The 18,861-nt window shown below is 45.8% G+C and overlaps 1 protein-coding gene across 1 annotated transcript in view; it reads right to left on the bottom strand.

Moving 5' to 3' along the window:
- The window catches only part of LOC311149326 (uridine-cytidine kinase-like 1), a 51,668-nt gene extending 33,091 nt beyond the window's left edge, over window positions 1-18,577 (bottom strand). Inside the window, exon 1 of the mRNA XM_084186476.1 lies at window positions 18,462-18,577. Within this exon, the coding sequence (XP_084042602.1) occupies window positions 18,462-18,541 (80 nt within the window). The 5' untranslated portion in view covers window positions 18,542-18,577. The remainder of the gene's footprint in view (window positions 1-18,461) is intronic.
- Between the last annotated feature and the right edge of the window lie 284 nt (window positions 18,578-18,861).

Here is an 18,861-nt window from a genome sequence, read left to right as displayed (position 1 = left end):
AACATTGTAGATAAAGAGCGCAATAGGAAAGAATCTGCAGCAGTGCCTGATTTCCCTCTCCTTCTCTCTCTCTCTCTCTCTCTCTCTCTCACTCCCCCTCACCTCCCCTGTGCTCCGCAACCAGCCGTGCAGCCAACAAACGTAAGAGGATAACCTGTCCTCCAGATTATGTTCGTTAGGTGGTATTAATAGCAGCAGGTTAGAGAGAGACCTCTCTTCTGCAGATGTATACACCCCAACACACACACACACACACACACACACACACACACACACACACACCTTCGCCTTGCCAGGCCCGCCAACCAACTGGTAATCTGTTTCTGACAGTCACTGTCACAACACTTCACTACAAGAGACAGAGAAAAAGAAACAGAGAGAGAGAGCGAGAGAGAGGAGGAGAGCTTCTAAATGCTCCCTCCATGTTTGAGTTGTACTTTAAGTCAACAACAAACAAACAGAGGAGTGTTAGCTTTCTCAGAGAGAGGGAGCAAGAGACAAAAGGAGGGAAAGACAGAGAGGAGTACAGAGGGAGGGGCAATAATATTCCCTAGTGGGCCGTCACTGTGTCTCTACGTGCCTGACACCCGAGTCTGGGGACAGCAGCATGACATCGTGCACACACATGCGCACACACACACACACAGATGGCTTTTCCATTTTCCGTATGGATCGAACAGCGGCTTCTGGTAAGAGTAGGGGGAGGGGTATGTTTCCTCATCAACAATTCCTGGTGTACCAAAGTTTAAAATATCTCGAGCTTCTGTTCACCCGACCTGGAGTTCCTGATGCTAAAATGCTGACCCCACTATATGCAGAGGGAATTCTCCTGTGTTATTATCACAGCTATGTACATATCGCACAAGCAAATACCAAGGCGGCACTCAGCGAACTGTACAAAATCATTAGCCAGCAAGAATCCTCTCACCCGGAAGCGGTCTGTATTGTCGCGGGTGAGTTTATCCAAGCACATTTAAAACACATTTTTCCAAAATATCACCAACACGTATCCTGCCCCACAAGAGGAAACAACGTGCTGGACCATGTATATACAAACATCCGCGACGCATACGAAGCCTTCCCCCGCCCCCACTTCAGCCAATCAGATCACATCTCTGTTCCTACTTCCCACCTACAAGCAGCAACTCAAGAGGGAGCCACCGACACAGAGAATAGTGAGGCACTGGACAGAGGAGGCAGACTCAATGATGCAGGACTTCTTTGAGAATACTGATTGGAATATGTTCAAAGATTCATCCACCCAGGACTCATCCATCAACATTGAGGAATATACATCATCAGTCACAGGCTTCATTAGAAAATGTGTTGATGTTGTACCCACAATAACAATCCGGACATACCCTAACCAAAAACCCTAGATGAACAGAGATTTCCGTACAATGCTGAGAGCCCGTACTGCAGCATTCAATGTCAGCAGAACAAACCCTGATGACTCTGTGGAGCGCGACATATACAAGGCAAGCAGGTAAGAGCTCCGCAAATTCATTAGGGACGCAAAAAGACAATAGAGACTCAAACTTGAATTGATGTTCGACAACTCAGACTCGATACGCATGTGGCAAGGATTACAGACTACAAAGGCAAATCCAGCTGTGTGTTGCCCACCGAAGCCTCCCTCCCAGACAAGATTAACACATTCTGTGCTCGCTTCGAGCCAGACAATACCGAGCCATCCAGGAAGACTCTTGCTGCTCCGGACGACCAGGTGCTTACGCTCTCCGAGGCCGAAGTGAGGAAAACTCTAAAAAGAGTGAATACTCACAAAGCCGCGTCCTCAGAGTGTGTGCTGACCAGCTGACGGGTGTCTTTTCGGATATCTTCAACCTGTCCCTATCCCAGGCTTTAGTCCCCACCTGTCCCAGGATGTAGTCCCCAAAAACATGGTGACATGCCCAAATGACTATCGCCCCGTCACACTCACCCCGGTCATCATGAAGTGCTTTGAGAGGCTGGTCATGGCCCACATCAAGGCCAGCATGCCCAGCAAACTGGACCCACTCCAATTTGCCTACAGCTCCAACAGATCCACGGAATATGCCATTTCCATCGCTGTTCACATGGCCGTAACACATTGGGACAAGAGGAACACCTATGTGAGAATGTTGTTCATTGACCACAGTTTAGCATTCAACACTATTGTTCTCTCCAAGCTCAACATCAAGCTCCGAGACTTTGGTCTGGATACCACCTTCTACAACTGGATCCTGGACTTCCTGATGGGCAGACCAAAGGCTATGAGGATTGGCAACACCACCTCCTCCACACAGGGCCCCTAAGGGGTGTGTCCTCAGCCCTCTGCCGTACTCCCTGTTCACTCACGACTGCGTGACTTTGCACGACACCAACTTCATCATCAAGTTTGCTGATGACACCACGGTTGTAGGCCTGATAACCAACAATACGAGTCAGCCTATAGGGAGGAGGTAAGTGAACTGGCATTGTGGTGCCAGGACAACAACCTCTCCTTCAACGTCAGCAAAACAAAGGAGTTGATTGTTGACTTCAGGAAGAAGAGTAGGGAACATGCCCTGATCCACATCAACGGGACTGCAGTAGAGTCAGCAGTCTTAAGTTCCTCGGTGTCCACATCACAGAGGACTTGACATGGACCAACAACACCACCACTCGTCAAGAGGGCGCTGAAGAAATTTGGCATGCCACTCCAGGTCATCTCCAAATACTACCGCTGCACCATCAAGAGCGTCCTGACCGGTTGCATCATAGCCTGGTACAGGAATTGCTCTGTCCACAACCACAAGGCCCTCCAGAGGGTGGTGAAGACGGCCCAGTACATCACCGGGACCGTGCTCCCACCCATCTAAAACATCTACTCGAAACGGTGCCAGTGTGAGGCTCGGATTAATTCCTTCAATTTTCCACTCTTCACCTCGGTGTGAACAGGAACGATTCAAGCTACTAAAATAAACAATTGGAAAACGAGACTGTCCTACGTTGCGCCAACTAAACTGTCCCATAGCGGTAGAGCATATCACCCCCTGGACATTGTGTGCTGAAGCTTGTACTTATTCTCATATGTTTCCTAATCACAAACAATTACTGTAGTAATTCTTCAATTTGCTAGCGCAATTAGTAAATGGCTGAGAAAGCGACCGAGACGACGATGGCTATGCCGGGTTTGGGGTCGTGATCATGCCTCCAGTCATGCGATTATAGTATTTCTCTGAAAGATACTAACGATATACAGTACCAGTCAAAAGTTTGGACACACCTACTCATTCAAGGGTTTTTCTTTATTTTTACTATTTTCTACATTGTACAATAATAGTGAAGACATCAAAACCATGAAATAACACATATTGAATCATGTAGTAACCAAAACAGTGTTAAACAAATCAAAATCTATTTTATATTTGAGATTCTTCAAAGTAGCCACCCTTTACATTGATGACAGCTTTGCACACTCTTGGCATTCTCTCAACCAGCTTCATGAGGTAGTCACCTGGAATGCATTTCAATTAACAGGTGTGCCTTGTTAAAAGTTAATTTGGGGAATTTCCTTCCTTCTTAATGCGTTTGAGCCAATCAGTTTGTTGTGACAAGGTAGGGGTGGTATACAGAAGATAGCCCTATTTGGTAAAATACCAAGTCCATATTATGGCAAGAACAGCTCAAATAAGCAAAGAGAAATGACAGTCCATCATTACTTTAAGACATGAAGGTCAGTCAATACAGAACATTTCAAGAACTTCGAACGTTTCTTAAAGTGCAGTCGCAAAAACCATCAAGCGCTATGATGAAACTGGCTCTCACAGGAAAGGAAGACAGAGAGTTACCTCTGCTGCAGAGGATAAGTTCATTAGAGTTAACTGCACCTCAGATTGCAGCACAAATGAATGCTTCACAGAGTTCAAGTAACAGACACATCTCAACATCAACTGTTCAGAGGAAACTGCATGAATCAGGCCTTCATGGTCGAATTGTTGCAAAGAAACCCCTACTAAAGGACACCAATAATAAGAAGAGACTTGCTTGTGCCAAGAAACACGAGCAATGGACATTAGACCGGTGGAAATCTGTCCTTTGGTCTGATGAGTCCAAATTGGAGATTTTTGGTTCCAACCGCCGTGTCTTTGTGAGACGCAAAGTAGGTGAACGGATGATCTCCATGAAGCATGGAGAATGAGGTGTGATGGTGTGGGGGTGCTTTGCTGGTGACACTGTCCGTGATTTATTTAGAATTCAAGGCACACTTAACCAGCATAGCTACCAAATCAAATCAAATCAAATTTTATTGGTCACATGCGCCGAATTCAACAGGTGCAGACATTACAGTGAAATGCTTACTTACAGCCCTTAACCAACAGTGCATTTATTTTAAACAAAAAAAGTAAAAATAAAACAACAACAAAAAAAAGTGTTGAGAAAAAAAAAGAGCAGAAGTAAAATAAAGTGACAGTAGGGAGGCTATATATACAGGGGGGTACCGTTGCAGAGTCAAGGTGCGGGGGCACCGGCTAGTTGAGGTAGTTGAGGTAATATGTACATGTGGGTAGAGTTAAAGTGACTATGCATAAATACTTAACAGAGTAGCAGCAGCGTAAAAAGGATGGGGTGGGGGGGCAGTGCAAATAGTCCGGGTAGCCATGATTAGCTGTTCAGGAGTCTTATGGCTTGGGGGTAGAAGCTGTTGAGAAGTCTTTTGGACCTAGACTTGGCACTCCGGTACCGCTTGCCGTGCGGTAACAGAGAGAACAGTCTATGACTAGGGTGGCTGGAGTCTTTGACAATTTTGAGGGCCTTCCTCTGACACCGCCTGGTATAGAGGTCCTGGATGGCAGGAAGCTTTGCCCCAGTGATGTACTGGGCCGTACGCACTACCCTCTGTAGTGCCTTGCGGTCGGAGGCCAAGCAGTTGCCATACCAGGCGGTGATGCAACCAGTCAGGATGCTCTCGATGGTGCAGCTGTAGAATTTTTTGAGGATCTGAGGACCCATGCCAAATCTTTTTAGTCTCCTGAGGGGAAATAGGCTTTGTCGTGCCCTCTTCACGACTGTCTTGGTGTGTTTGGACCATGATAGTTCGTTGGTGATGTGGACACCAAGGAACTTGAAGCTCTCAACCTGTTCCACTACAGCCCCGTCGATGAGAATGGGGGCGTGCTCAGTCCTCTTTTTTTTCCTGTAGTCCACAATCATCTCCTTTGTCTTGGTCACATTGAGGGAGAGGTTGTTGTCCTGGCACCACACGGCCAGATCTCTGACCTCCTCCCTATAGGCTGTCTCATCGTTGTCGGTGATCAGGCCTACCACTGTTGTGTCGTCGGCAAACTTAATGATGGTGTTGGAGTCGTGCCTGGCCATGCAGTCATGGGTGAACAGAGAGTACAGGAGGGGACTGAGCACGCACCCCTGAGGGGCCCCCGTGTTGAGGATCAGTGTGGCAGATGTGTTGTTACCTACCTTTACCACCTGGGGGCGGCCCGTCAGGAAGTCCAGGATCCAGTTGCAGCGGGAGGTGTTTAGTCCCAGGATCCTTAGCTTAGTGATGAGCTTAGAGGGCACTATGGTGTTGAATGCTGAGCTGTAGTCAATGAATAGCATTCTCACGTAGGTGTTCCTCTTGTCCAGGTGGGAAAGGGCAGTGTGGAGTGCAATAGAGATTGCATCATCTGTGGATCTGTTGGGGCGGTATGCAAATTGGAGTGGGTCTAGGGTTTCTGGGATAATGCTGTTGATGTGAGCCATGACCAGCCTTTCAAAGCACTTCATGGCTACAGACGTCAGTGCTACGGGTCGGTAGTCATTTAGGCAGGTTATCTTAGAGTCCTTGGGCACGGGGACTATGGTGGTCTGCTTGAAACATGTTGGTATTACAGACTCAGTCAGGGACATGTTGAAAATGTCAGTGAAGACACTTGCCAGTTGGTCAGCACATGCTCGGAGTACACGTCCTGGTAATCCGTCTGGCCCTAAGGCCTTGTGAATGTTGACCTGCTTAAAAGTCTTACTCACATCGGCTACGGAGAGCGTGATCACATAGTCATCCGGAACAGCTGGTGCTCTCATGCATGCTTCAGTGTTGCTTGCCTCGAAGCGAGCATAGAAGTGGTTTAGCTCGTCTGGTAGGCTTGTGTCACTGGGCAGCTCGCGGCTGTGCTTCCCTTTGTAGTCTGTAATAGTTTTCAAGCCCTGCCACATCCGACGAGCGTCAGAGCCAGTGTAGTACGATTCAATCTTAGTCCTGTATTGACTCTTTGCCTGTTTGATGGTTCGTCGGAGGTCATAGCGGGATTTCTTATAAGCGTCCGGGTTAGAGTCCCGTTCCTTGAAAGCGGCAGCTCTACCCTTTAGCTCAGTGTGGATGTTTCCTGTAATCCATGGCTTCTGGTTGGGGTATGTACGTACGATCACTGTGGGGACGACATCATCGATGCACTTATTGATGAAGCCAGTGACTGATGTGGTGTACTCCTCAATGCTGTCTGAAGAATCCCGGAACATGTTCCAGTCTGTGCTAGCAAAACAGTCCTGTAGCTTAGCATCTGCGTCATCTGACCACTTTTTTATTAACCGAGTCACTGGTGCTTCCTGCTTTAGTTTTTGCTTATAAGCAGGAATCAGGAGGATAGAGTTATGGTCAGATTTGCCAAATGGAGGGCGAGGGAGAGCTTTGTATGCGTCTCTGTGTGTGGAGTAAAGGTGGTCTAGAGTTTTTTTCCCTCTGGTTGCACATTTAACATGCTGGTAGAAATTAGGTACAACGGATTTAAGTTTCCCTGCATTAAAGTCCCCGGCCACTAGGAGCGCTGCATCTGGATGAGCGTTTTCCTGTTGATTAATGGCCTTGTACAACTCATTCAGTGCAATCTTAATGCCAGCATTGGTTTGTGGTGGTAAATAGACAGCTATGAAAAATATAGATGAAAACTCTCTTGGTAAATAGTGTGGTCTACAGCTTATCATAAGATACTCTACCTCAGGCGAGCAAAACCTCGAGACTTCCTTAGTATTTGATTTTGTGCATCAGCTGTTGTTTACAAATATATACAGACCGCCACCCCTTGTCTTACCGGAGTCAGCCGTTCTGTCCTGCCGATGTAGCGTATAGCCTGCTAGCTGAATGTTATCATTGTCGTCGTTCAGCCACGACTCGGTGAAACATAAGATATTACAGTTTTTAATGTCCCGTTGGTAGGATAACCGTAATCTTAAGTCGTCCACTTTATTTTCAAAAGATTGAACGTTGGCTAATAGGATTGATGGAAGAGGCAGTTTACTTGCTCGCCGTCGGATCCTTACAAGGCACCCCGATCTACGTCCACGATATCTCCGTCTCTTCCTCACGCGAATGACGGGGATTTGGGCCTTGTCGGGTGTCTGTATGATATCCTTCGCGGCCGCCTCGTTGAAGAAAAAGTCTTCGTCCAATACGAGGTGAGTATTCGCTGTCCTGATATCCAGAAGCTCTTTTTGGTTATAAGAGACGATGGCAGAAACATTATGTACAAAATAAATTACAAATAACGCGGAAAAACACACATAATAGTACAATTGGTTAGAGGGCTGTAAAACGGCAGCCATCTTCTCCGGCGCTGATGAGTCAAGGCCGGAGAATTCTGCAGCGATACGTCATCCCATCTGGTTTGCGCTTCGTGGGACTATCATTTGGACAATGACCCAAAACACAGGAGAGTGATGGAGTGCTGCATCAGATGACCTGGCCTCCACAATCACCCAACCTCAAACCAATTGAGATGGTTTGGGATGAGTTGGACCGCAGAGTGAAGGAAAAGCAGCCAACAAGTGCTCAGCATATGTGGGAACTCCTTCAAGACTGTTGGAAAAGCATTCCTCATGAAGCAGGTTGAGAAAATGCCAAGAGTGTGCAAAGCTGTCATCAAGGCAAAGGGTGGCTACTTTGAAGAATCTAAAATCTAAAATCTATTTTGATTTGTTTAACACTTATTTGGTTACTACATGATTCCATATGTGTTATTTCATAGTTTTGATGTTTTCACTATTATTCTACAATGTAGAAAATAGTAAAAATAAAGAAAAACTGTTGAATGAGTCCGTGTGCACAATGCCACGTACTGTGTGCAAACTCCCTGGAAAGACGTGTAGCATTCTTGAGGAAGCTTGGAGTTACCAATGGAAACTTTCCTGGGAGCGAGGAGCAAGAGGCGGAGAGAGACTTGGGGCTGTGATCAGAACAGGTGGAACTAGCATCCCAACAGGGAGATTGTGAGACGGCTGGTTACATACAGGGCCCAGGTTCGGATGATGACTTAGTGTCTCTGGGCGGCTCCTGGGGTTTCTCGGGTGACGAAGAGGGCTTAGTTCCGGGACAGCCACCTCCTCATGCTACGGGAGTAGCGGGGGAAAACCTAGTATCCAACACATAGGTGAAGTGGCCGTATTCACCCCGCGGCAGAAGTAATAATATAATATAATAATATGCCATTTAGCAGACGCTTTTATCCAAAGCGACTTACAGTCATGTGTGCATACATTTTTAGGTATGGGTGGTCCCGGGGATCAAACCCACTACCCTGGCGTTACAAGCGCCATGCTCTACCAATTGAGCTACAGAGGATCAAGGTTCGGTGGATGGCAAGCTAGCTGGTTACTTAGCCCTGTAGTCTAACAAGGGCGTGGCTAATGTGAATCCTATCTTCCGGAAGGCCGACAGGCAGAGATCTGCCAGCTAAGCGGGCTTCCCCAGGGGCCGGCCCAGTACCAGATCAGACCGGCCTGGTTCCCAGGCGCAACGCCGGTCTGCCTGGCACAAGCGCCACCCAACTTCCAGGGGTGAGGTGAGAGATGGTCCTGCCATGGTGCAGGGAAGGAGACAGCCCCTGTGCACCTACCTCAGGGATGGGGAATGTCACGAGTTTGGGTCCTCCCTTGCCAGTTGCCCCAAACACCCATGGTGACAACAGTACCTTCAAGTGGCACGTCTAATTGGGGTACGTCACCGATGGCCAAAGCCCCCAAACTCAGAGTGGACCGGACTTCAGGCAAACGTTTGCACCTAAACACATTGTTTCAACCCCATTGTTTTCAGGTTTCAAGAGTGTTGTGTATTCCACATGAGTTCAATAAAATATGTCCCTCCTCCACATTCAGACACAATACTGTCAAGAGTGGTGGAGATAAAAAAAAATTGAAAAATAACCTATTTCTTCCAGTCCACGAGGGGGCGTCATTGCCCCCTCAGATGGTGCTTTACTGGAGACTCACTGCCTGCTCCAACCAATGGCGCGCATGCGGAAAGGGATGGGGGTTTACGTCCAATTCTAGACATGCGTGCCCTGAACAAACATCTCAGAATTTGCAAATTCAAGATGCTCACAAACTAGCGACTGTTACGATCTGTGCATCCCGGCGAATGATTCACCACCATCGACCTAAAGGATGTGTACTTTCATTTGTCCATGTACCGCAGTCACAGAAAGTTCCTGAGATTCCATTACGAGGCGATAACCTACGAGTTTTTGGTACTCCCGTTCTGCTTGTCCTTCTTGCCTCACGTCTTTTCAAAGGTGGTGGAGGCAGCTCTGGCACCCATGGCGGGCCAGGGGCTGAGGGTATTGGCCTATCTGGTTGATTGGCTGATAGCAGCGGAGTCAAAGGAACAAGTGGTGTTCCTCACATCCAGGTTGGTGTCCCATGTTCAGTCTCTAGGTTATATTGTAAACCAGAAAAAGAGCTGTCTAACCCCATTGCAGGGCATTCCACTCCTGGGTCTCGAGTTAGACTTGTACGCAAATCATGCATTTCTATCCCCGGAGAGGGGGTTCCAGCTCTTCTTGGCCCAATTTCGGTTGGGGCACTTAGTATGTTTTCGCCAGTTCCTGCGCCTACTGGGGATAATGGCTTTTATGATAGTGGTCATTCCCCTGGGACTATTATTGATGCGGCCGTTCCAGCGCTGGGTGCTAGCAACACGCTTGGATGCATCTCGCTACCTAAGCCGGTCGATTCAGGTGTCCCTGACATGCCTTCGGGCACTGGCCCAGTGGACGGGCACTGGCCCAGTGGACGGATCCCTGGCTGCTGTCACAAGGGGTTCTCATGGGCCAGGTATTGTCCAGCAAGGTGGTCACGATAGACACGTGACCCCAAGGGTGGGGCATGCTGTGCGAGGGTTACTCAATTTGGGGAGTATGGACGGTGTCTCTGAGTGCCCGGCATATCAATTACCTGGAACTTCTGAATGCGTACTTAGCACTCAGGTGCCTCTTCCCACGTTTGTCGGGCCGACATTTGCTGGTCAGATCCGACAATATGACGACGGTGGAATACATCACATGACGGGGGGGGATCGGTCTCTTCCCCTCCTAACCTTGGCTCGCTTCCTGTTGCTGTGGAGTAGGGCGCATTTGCTCTCACTTCAGGCCGTGCATTTTCCAGGTTGCCTCTGCTATCTAGGGGGGAGGGCCCTCTTCCTCAGGAGTGGATACTACTGGGTGGTTGCCCAGATATGGGTGAGGTTCGGCAGGGCCCACATAGATCTTTACGCATCGCAAGAAAATGTGCAGTGTCGGGAACGGACGCTCTGCGCATCAGTGGCCTCAGACCCTCCTTTACGCGTTTCCACCAGTGGTTCTGATTCAGCCCACGTTGGAGAGGGTGTGGCTTGTGGCTCCCCGTTGGCCCAGGCAGCCTTGGTTCGCGGAGCTTGTTCGCCTTTTAGGCAGGGACCCATGGCAACTCCCGTTGCGCAAGGACCTGGACCTGTTGTCCCAGTCGCACGGACAGGTTTGGCACAAGAGGCTGGTGATTTGGTTCCTATGGGCTTGGCCCCTGAGAGGGCCAATCTGATGGCTAGGGGTTTACCTCTGAATATTATTGCTACCATTGAGTCTGCAAGGGCTCCCTCCACGAGAGGGCTGAATGCGTATAAGTGGCAAGCGTTTGAGCTCTGGTGCCAAGACAAAGGAATAGTTCCTTTTCAGTACTCTGTGAGGGACATCCTTATTTCCCTACAGGAGCTTTTCGAGCAGGGACGCACATTGTCCACGTTTAAAGTGTACATGGCCGCTATCTCAGCGTGTCATGTGGGAATTGATGGAGCCTCAAGGGGGCTCATCCTCTGGTGGTGCGGTTCCTGAAAGGTGTACATAATCTCAGACCGGTATCTAAACCTATTGCGCCCACATGGGACTTGGTGCTGGTTTTGAAAGCGCTGTGTGCGGCCCCCTTTGAGCCGCTGGAGTTGGTGGATCTGAAGATCCTCTCCTACAAAACCTCCCTTCTCATGGCTTTGGCCTCAACTAAACGTGTTGGGGACCTCCACGCGTTATCCGTGCACCCTTCCTGTACTCAGTTTGCCCCGGGCGACTCTAAGTTGACGTTGCGTCCAAATGCGGCCTTCGCCCCGAAAGTCATGGCTATGTCCTGCAGATCCTTAGCTTTTGAGCTATTTGCCTTTTCACTTAGCTTATTTTGCTTCTGTAGAGCAACAGAGGTTACATGCCCTGTGTCCCGTGCGAGCTTTATACACGTACATTGAACGGACCCGCGATATCCGGTTATGTTACCAGCTTTTTATGTTTTGCTAATCAAGCTCGCGGCAGGGCGCTCTCTAAGCAGTGTCTCTCCCACTGGATTGTGGAGACTATCTCCCTGGAACATAGCAGCAAGGGGCAAGGGTTACCTAGCGGTGTACGCACCCACTCCACCAGGGGTCTGGCAGCGTCTTGGGCATTGTTTAAAGGGTTGACTATAGTAGATATTTGTGCTGCGGCAAGTTGGGCATCACCACACACCTTTGTAAAGTTTTATCGCTTGGATGTCACTGCTCCCAGTGTAGGCCACAATGTGCTTACTGCTAGGACATGGGAAAGTCACTAGGCAGTGCACTGTGTGCACAATACTCAGACTGCCGCATCTAGCGGGGTCAGGTCTGGGTGGTTTGCCATGGGCCATTTCTTTTAGTATTTGTTGGGGTTGGCTTGGGGATTGATTATATTTCCCCATAGTGTGTTGTATTAAGTTGACTAACTGAAAGGGAACGTAACGTTATGACTATAACTAGTGTTCCCTGAAGGAGGGAAAAGAGATACAACACCTGTTTGGCCCCATGCCGCCCGTTCCTGGGCTCGGTGAAGAGCAGTCTTAAATTGAAGGAATGAATCCGAGCCTCACGCTTATCACCTGTGGAAGGCAGGACTTCAACCGAAGTTGCAAGAGTGCGACTCCCCATAGTATAGTGTACCTCGTTTCCCTCCTTCAAGGAACAGTAGTTATAATCATAACGTTACGTTTCTATCTACAAGCCATCAGACTGCTGAAAACTTGAACTGGACTGACCACCTGCGCTGATTCTTTGCACCTTAGCACACATGCACTCACTCACGCACACACCCACACATATACAGTACATTCATGCTACACACACACACACATCACAACTGCTGCTACCAGACTCTTATTATGATTGCTAAATTTAAACCCTTGCCCCCCAATCCCCCCTTCCGCAAAATGTGTAAATATTGGACTATAAATTGTGCCTTCCTGTATTATACTTATGCTAAAATGTTTATTCTATTCTACTGAGCCATTTACTTTATGTCCGTATTCTTATCTTTTATTATTTCTTATTGTCATTGAATTGTCGAGAAGGAACCTGCAAGTAAGCATTTCATTGGATCGAGTATCCCATGTGTATCCCGTACATACGACTAATAAAACTTGAAACTTGAAACACACACTCAGGGACAAGTGGGGAATAAACAGCATGATGAAACCCTACACTCTGTCAGCTACCAGTAAGGAGTGGCCCTGAAAACAAACACACGCACGCTGCCCAGTCTTACCGTAGGCAAACACTTCCCTCTCACACAAACCTCATGATTCCTGTTTGTTTTCTATGAAACACAAGCAAACATGTGGAAAAGCCACAGACAGTAACCCATGTAAGTAACTGTGTTCATAGAATTGCTATATGGAAGTTGCACCTAACAACAGATCTAGGATTAGATTATCCTACCACAATTCAAACCTTAACCATTAGGGGGAATGGATACATACATGACCCTGTATCAGTGTTTATGACAACTTCTAGGTACTCTGTCAAGGACATCTGTAGTCAGAGAAGCAGGCGTGTCCCACTACACACTAATCACTGTTAAAGTAGCAGAGTCAAAACAAAGTCACTAAACTGGTTACTATGCCGATTAGTAGCATTCCTCTCCATGGCAACAGAGATCCCCCTGGGGATATAATCCCAGGAGAAGGTTCTGTAATACTGCAGTTGTGTTGAGTAAATGACTGTTGGCCTAATACCCTGGTGCTATTGAGTAAATATGCCTAATACCCTGGTGCTATTGAGTAAATAGGCCTAATATCCTGGTGCTATTGAGTAAATATGCCTAATACCCTGGTGCTATTGAGTAAATAGGCCTAATACCCTGGTGCTATTGAGTAAATAGGCCTAATATCCTAGTGCTATTGAGTAAATATGCCTAATATCCTGGTGCTATTGAGTAAATATGCCTAATATCCTGGTGCTATTGAGTATATAGGCCTAATACCCTGGTGCTATTGAGTAAATATGCCTAATATCCTGGTGCTATTGAGTAAATAGGCCTAATATCCTGGTGCTATTGAGTAAATATGCCTAATATCCTGGTGCTATAGAGTAAATATGCCTAATATCCTGGTGCTATTGAGTAAATATGCCTAATATCCTGGTGCTATTGAGTAAATATGCCTAATATCCTGGTGCTATTGAGTAAATATGCCTAATACTCTGGTGCTATTGAGTAAATAGGCCTAATACCCTGGTGCTATTGAGTAAATAGGCCTAATATCCTGGTGCTATTGAGTAAATAGGCCTAATACCCTGGTGCTATTGAGTAAATATGCCTAATACTCTGGTGCTATTGAGTAAATAGGCCTAATACCCTGGTGCTATTGAGTAAATATGCCTAATATCCTGGTGCTATTGAGTAAATATGCCTAATACTCTGGTGCTATTGAGTAAATAGGCCTAATACCCTGGTGCTATTGAGTAAATATGCCTAATATCCTGGTGCTATTGAGTAAATAGGCCTAATACCCTGGTGCTATTGAGTAAATAGGCCTAATACCCTGGTGCTATTGAGTAAATAGGCCTAATATCCTGGTGCTATTGAGTAAATAGGCCTAATATCCTGGTGCTATTGAGTAAATAGGCCTAATATCCTGGTGCTATTGAGTAAATAGGCCTAATACCCTGGTGCTATTGAGTAAATATGCCTAATATCCTGGTGCTATTGAGTAAATAGGCCTAATACCCTGGTGCTATTGAGTATATAGGCCTAATACCCTGGTGCTATTGAGTAAATAGGCCTAATACTGTGGTGTGGCTTACTTGAGGTTTTCTACCAAACTCCACCATTGTTTTTCAATCTCGATCCTGGGGTCTCCTAGATGGTGCAGGCTTTTGTTCCAGGCGAACAATAACACACCTGATTCAACTAATCAAGGACTTGACAATTAAAGTAGTTGATTAATTGAATCAGTTGTCTTAGTACTGGGCTGGAACATAAACTGCACAGTCAGAAGGCAAAGGGACTCTATTTAAAGGTGACAAGACGGCACTATGTATAACGATAAAATTGCTAAATGTGTAGTACCCATTTGTCAGTTAATCCAATCTGTCACTGTATGGTGATTCGAATCTCATTAGCTATACATTTATTACCTCTCAAGCTAATTTCATGAAGTCTTAATGACCTTGTGAAATGGGGGAGCCAAAACGACATTTTTAGCAGATCACTTTCTAGAGAGGGTGACAAGGGTCAAAATATTTGGTTAAGACCCAAATGTGAAGGCCGTACTCCTTCCTATTTGAGAAACGTGGACATGCTATTAGTTACATAACATTCCTGTGCAGTACTGAGGACTTCACACAAGCTTTGGTCAATACTTCAAGCAAAATATCATTTATGGCCTACTTTGCATGCCCCAAACCCATTGACAAAACTTTCTGTTAAAGGAAAACTCCACCCAAAAACTATATTTTGGTATTTGTTTCATTAGCCCATTTTTCACATAGTCCCAAAATGTTTTGCTTGTCAGCAATCAAGTTTTCAAGATATGTAACTTTCAAAATACAGAAATGGTCCCTGTATAATTCATTTTGCATCATATGATGTTGCGTTTCGCAAAATGCATTGAACAGAGCAGTGTAGCGTAGGGTGCGACTGAAATTGTGCGGGTGTGGAGAGCGCTGGGCATGAAGCGCTGGGCATCTTATTGTTATGACATACAGTGCATTCGGAAAGTATTCAGACCCCTTGACTTTTTCCACATTTTTCTATGTTACAGCCTTATTCTAAAATGGATTCAATATTTTTTTATCCTCATCAATCTACACACAATGCCCCATAATGACAAAGCGAACAGGTTTTTATACATTTTTGAAAATGTATATATATATCAAAAAAAATATTTACATAAGTATTCAGACCCTTTGCTATGATACTCGACATTGAGCTCAGGTGCATCCTGTTTCCATTGTTATCCTTGAGATGTTTATACAACTTGATTGGAGTCCACCTGTGGTAAATTCAATTGATTGGACATGATTTGGAAAGGCAAACACCTGTCTACATAAGGTCCCACAGTTGACAGTGCATGTCAGAGGAAAACCAAGCCATGAGGTCGAAGGAATTGTCCGTAGAGCTCCGAGACAGGATTGTGTCAAGACACAGATCTGGGGAAGGGTACCAAAACATTTCTGCAGCATTGAAGGTCCCCAAGAACACAGTGGCCTCCATCATTCTTAAATGGAAGAAGTTTGGAACCACCAAGACTCTTTCAGAGTTGGCCGCCCGGCCAAACTGAGCGATCGGGGGAGAAGGACCTTGGTCAGTGATGTGACCAAGAAACCGATGGTCACTCTGACAGAGCTCCAGAGTTCCTCTGTGGAGATGGGAAAACCTTCCAGAAGGACAACCATCTCTGCAGCACTCCACCAATCAGGCCTTTATGGTAGAGTGGCCAGAAGGAAGCCACTCCTCAGTAAAAGGCACATGACAGCCCTCTTGGAGATTGCCAAAAGGCACCTAAAGGACTCTCAGACCATGAGAAACAAGATTCTCTGGTCTGATGAAACCAAGATTGAACTCTTTGGCCTGAATGCCAAGCGTCACATCTGGAAGAAACCTGGAACCATCCCTACGGTGAAGCATGGTGTTGGCAGCATCATGCCGTGGGGATGTTTTTCAGCGACCAAGGCCTTTCTCCTCCGATTGCGCAGTTTGGCCGGGCGGCCAGCTCTAGGAAGAGTCTTGGTGGTTCCAAACTTCTTCCATTTAAGAACGATGGAGGCCACTGTGTTCTTGGGGACCTTCAATGCTGCAGACATTTTTTGGTACCCTTCCCCAGATCTGTGCCTTTACACAATCCTGTCTCGGAGCTCTACATACAATTCCTTCGACCTCATGGCTTGGTTTTTGCTCTGACATGCACTGTCAACTGTGGGACCTTATTTAAACAGGTGTGTGCCTTTCCAAATCATGTCCAATCAATTGAATATATCATTATGGGGAATTGTGTGTAGATTTAATGAGAAAAAATGTTTGAAATCAATTTTAGAATAAGGCTGTAGGCATTCATTCCTATGGAGGACTACTTTTCTGAGGAGTGCCAATATGGCCGACCGGTGGCTTCAAAGCCTCTCCATGGCCAAAACAAGAATTAGACAACGAAGAAGAATTCTCTCCGCACACCATCTTTGAGACCCTTCCTTCTCTGCACACATTAGACATTGCTCTTCCCGTATTTGATAATCAGCTGTGTAGAGAGGGCTTAAACAGTTGCATTCTGGGTCTTGTAGTTTCATTGCCTAATGGCAAAAATAAATTTTCGTGAGCACCACCCCCCAAAAAGGACTTGTAGCCCCAAAGTGCCTCTCATGGCGTTCTGTCGATCTGTAACGCACCATATGGTAACGTTCATATACGGTTATATTCAACAGGGCCTTTCTCCAGCCAACATAGTGCCAGAGATTCAAATGTGTCAGGGCCACGTGTTCCTGGATGAGGTTATTGAATTGTTACACTTGATATACTATAATATGTAGTGACACTATGTCATGTGATTCAAATAATAAATAAACAAAATCTAAAGTCATTTAACTAGGCTATATGCTATTAGAATAAGGCTGTAGCGTAACAAAATGTGGAAAAAGTTAAGGGGTCTGTATAGTTTCCGAATGCACTGTACATGTAATTTTGTCCTTAAAACATTTAAATGAAATACTGTATAATTCCATTCATTCCTATGGAGGACTACTTTTCTGAGGAGTGCCAATATGGCCGACCGGTGGCTTCAAAGCTACTCCATGGCCAAAACAAAGCATCAGCAATCCAGGGTTTATATACATCATTGGTATGAACTAGGCTAATGTAAGAACACCCTCTTGTGGTTTACAACAGGTAAAACGTAAATGACAGGGGCATGGACTCAACATAGTATCTTCATCTGTCCTACTAACACGCCTTCACTTTGAGATAAAGAAACCCAATCTTTAGTGTGCAATAGAGGCCCACTTGTCTATGGTTCTCTCCCATTCTGTTTTTCAGAATAGTCAAGGAAGCAATTTTGCACTGTTGAGCAATATAACACAATGCTGTGTTGGGCATTTAAAAAATGTGATTTTTGTTGGTATAGAAGGATATTGGACATGTGTAACAGATAAGCATATCACTGCTGCATATATTAGAGTGTAAATATTGACGCCATTTATATATGTTAATAGTTCTTCACTAACATTCCATTCTCTTCAGAAGCTGATATGTTGTCTCTGGTTGCAGTGACCACAAAATATCAAACATCTCATTATTGCATTTTGCCTACTCATTTAGGGTGTTACAATATCTACAAATTAAGTACAAAAATAAAAAATAACAGGCTAATTCCATAGTGTTTATGAGCTATTATAGTTGATGTTTTCCTTATTTCATTTTAAGTCGAAAACAATTAGCACATTCCAAAAGTTGAAAAACTGGCTCTATTATATTAGGGGCATGTTTTTGAACGGTATGTGCCTGGATTATTTTGGGAAAACATGCGCAGTGAAGTCCACCTATAGAAAACTGTCACGAGCACTATTAGTTGAGTTATTAACAGGTTATACATGTCGGAAGCTGTCAAAAACCACAATTACGCACAACTGCAAGACATGAGGCCTTCATGATGAAGGCCTATATTGAAAGAGTTAACCGAACCTAGTGCTTTCTGTATCTATATCGACAGACCATGCATTAAATACATTGAAACTTCCTGCCTTCCATAACTGATACAGCGTACGGATGCTTTCTGAACTGACTGCACTCGCGCTTCCTTTGTAACCATGAGGTCAGAACGTAGGTTCACGTTCACCAAGGATGCAGATTGTCACGAAAAACAACAGTCAACAAAAACAGCTTGTATAGTTCACTTCTTGTCGCCACAATCAGTCCCCAAGTCAAGTGAATTACCTGTTAGAATTAGACAGCGAAGAAGAATTCTCTCCGCACTCCATCTTTGAGACCCTTCCTTCTCTGCACACGTTAGACATTGCTCTTCCCGTATTTGATAATCAGCTGTGTAGAGTGGGCTTAAACAGTTGCATTCTGGGTCTTGTAGTTTCATTGCCTAATGTCAAAAATAGATTTTCGTGAGCACCACCCCCCAAAAAGGACTCGTAGTCCCAAAGTGCCTCTCATGGCGTTCTGTCGATCTGTAACGCACCATATGGTAACGTTCATATACGGTAATATTCAACAGGGCCTTTCTCCAGCCAACATAGTGGCAGAGATTCAAATGTGTCAGGGCCACGTGTTACTGGAAGAGGTTATTGAATTGTTAGACTTGATATAGTATAATATGTAGTGACAC

Source organism: Coregonus lavaretus, assembly GCF_964263955.1.
Source record: "Coregonus lavaretus genome assembly, chromosome: 22".
Classification (NCBI taxonomy): domain Eukaryota; kingdom Metazoa; phylum Chordata; class Actinopteri; order Salmoniformes; family Salmonidae; genus Coregonus; species Coregonus lavaretus.
This window is presented reverse-complemented; position numbering and strand designations above follow the sequence as displayed.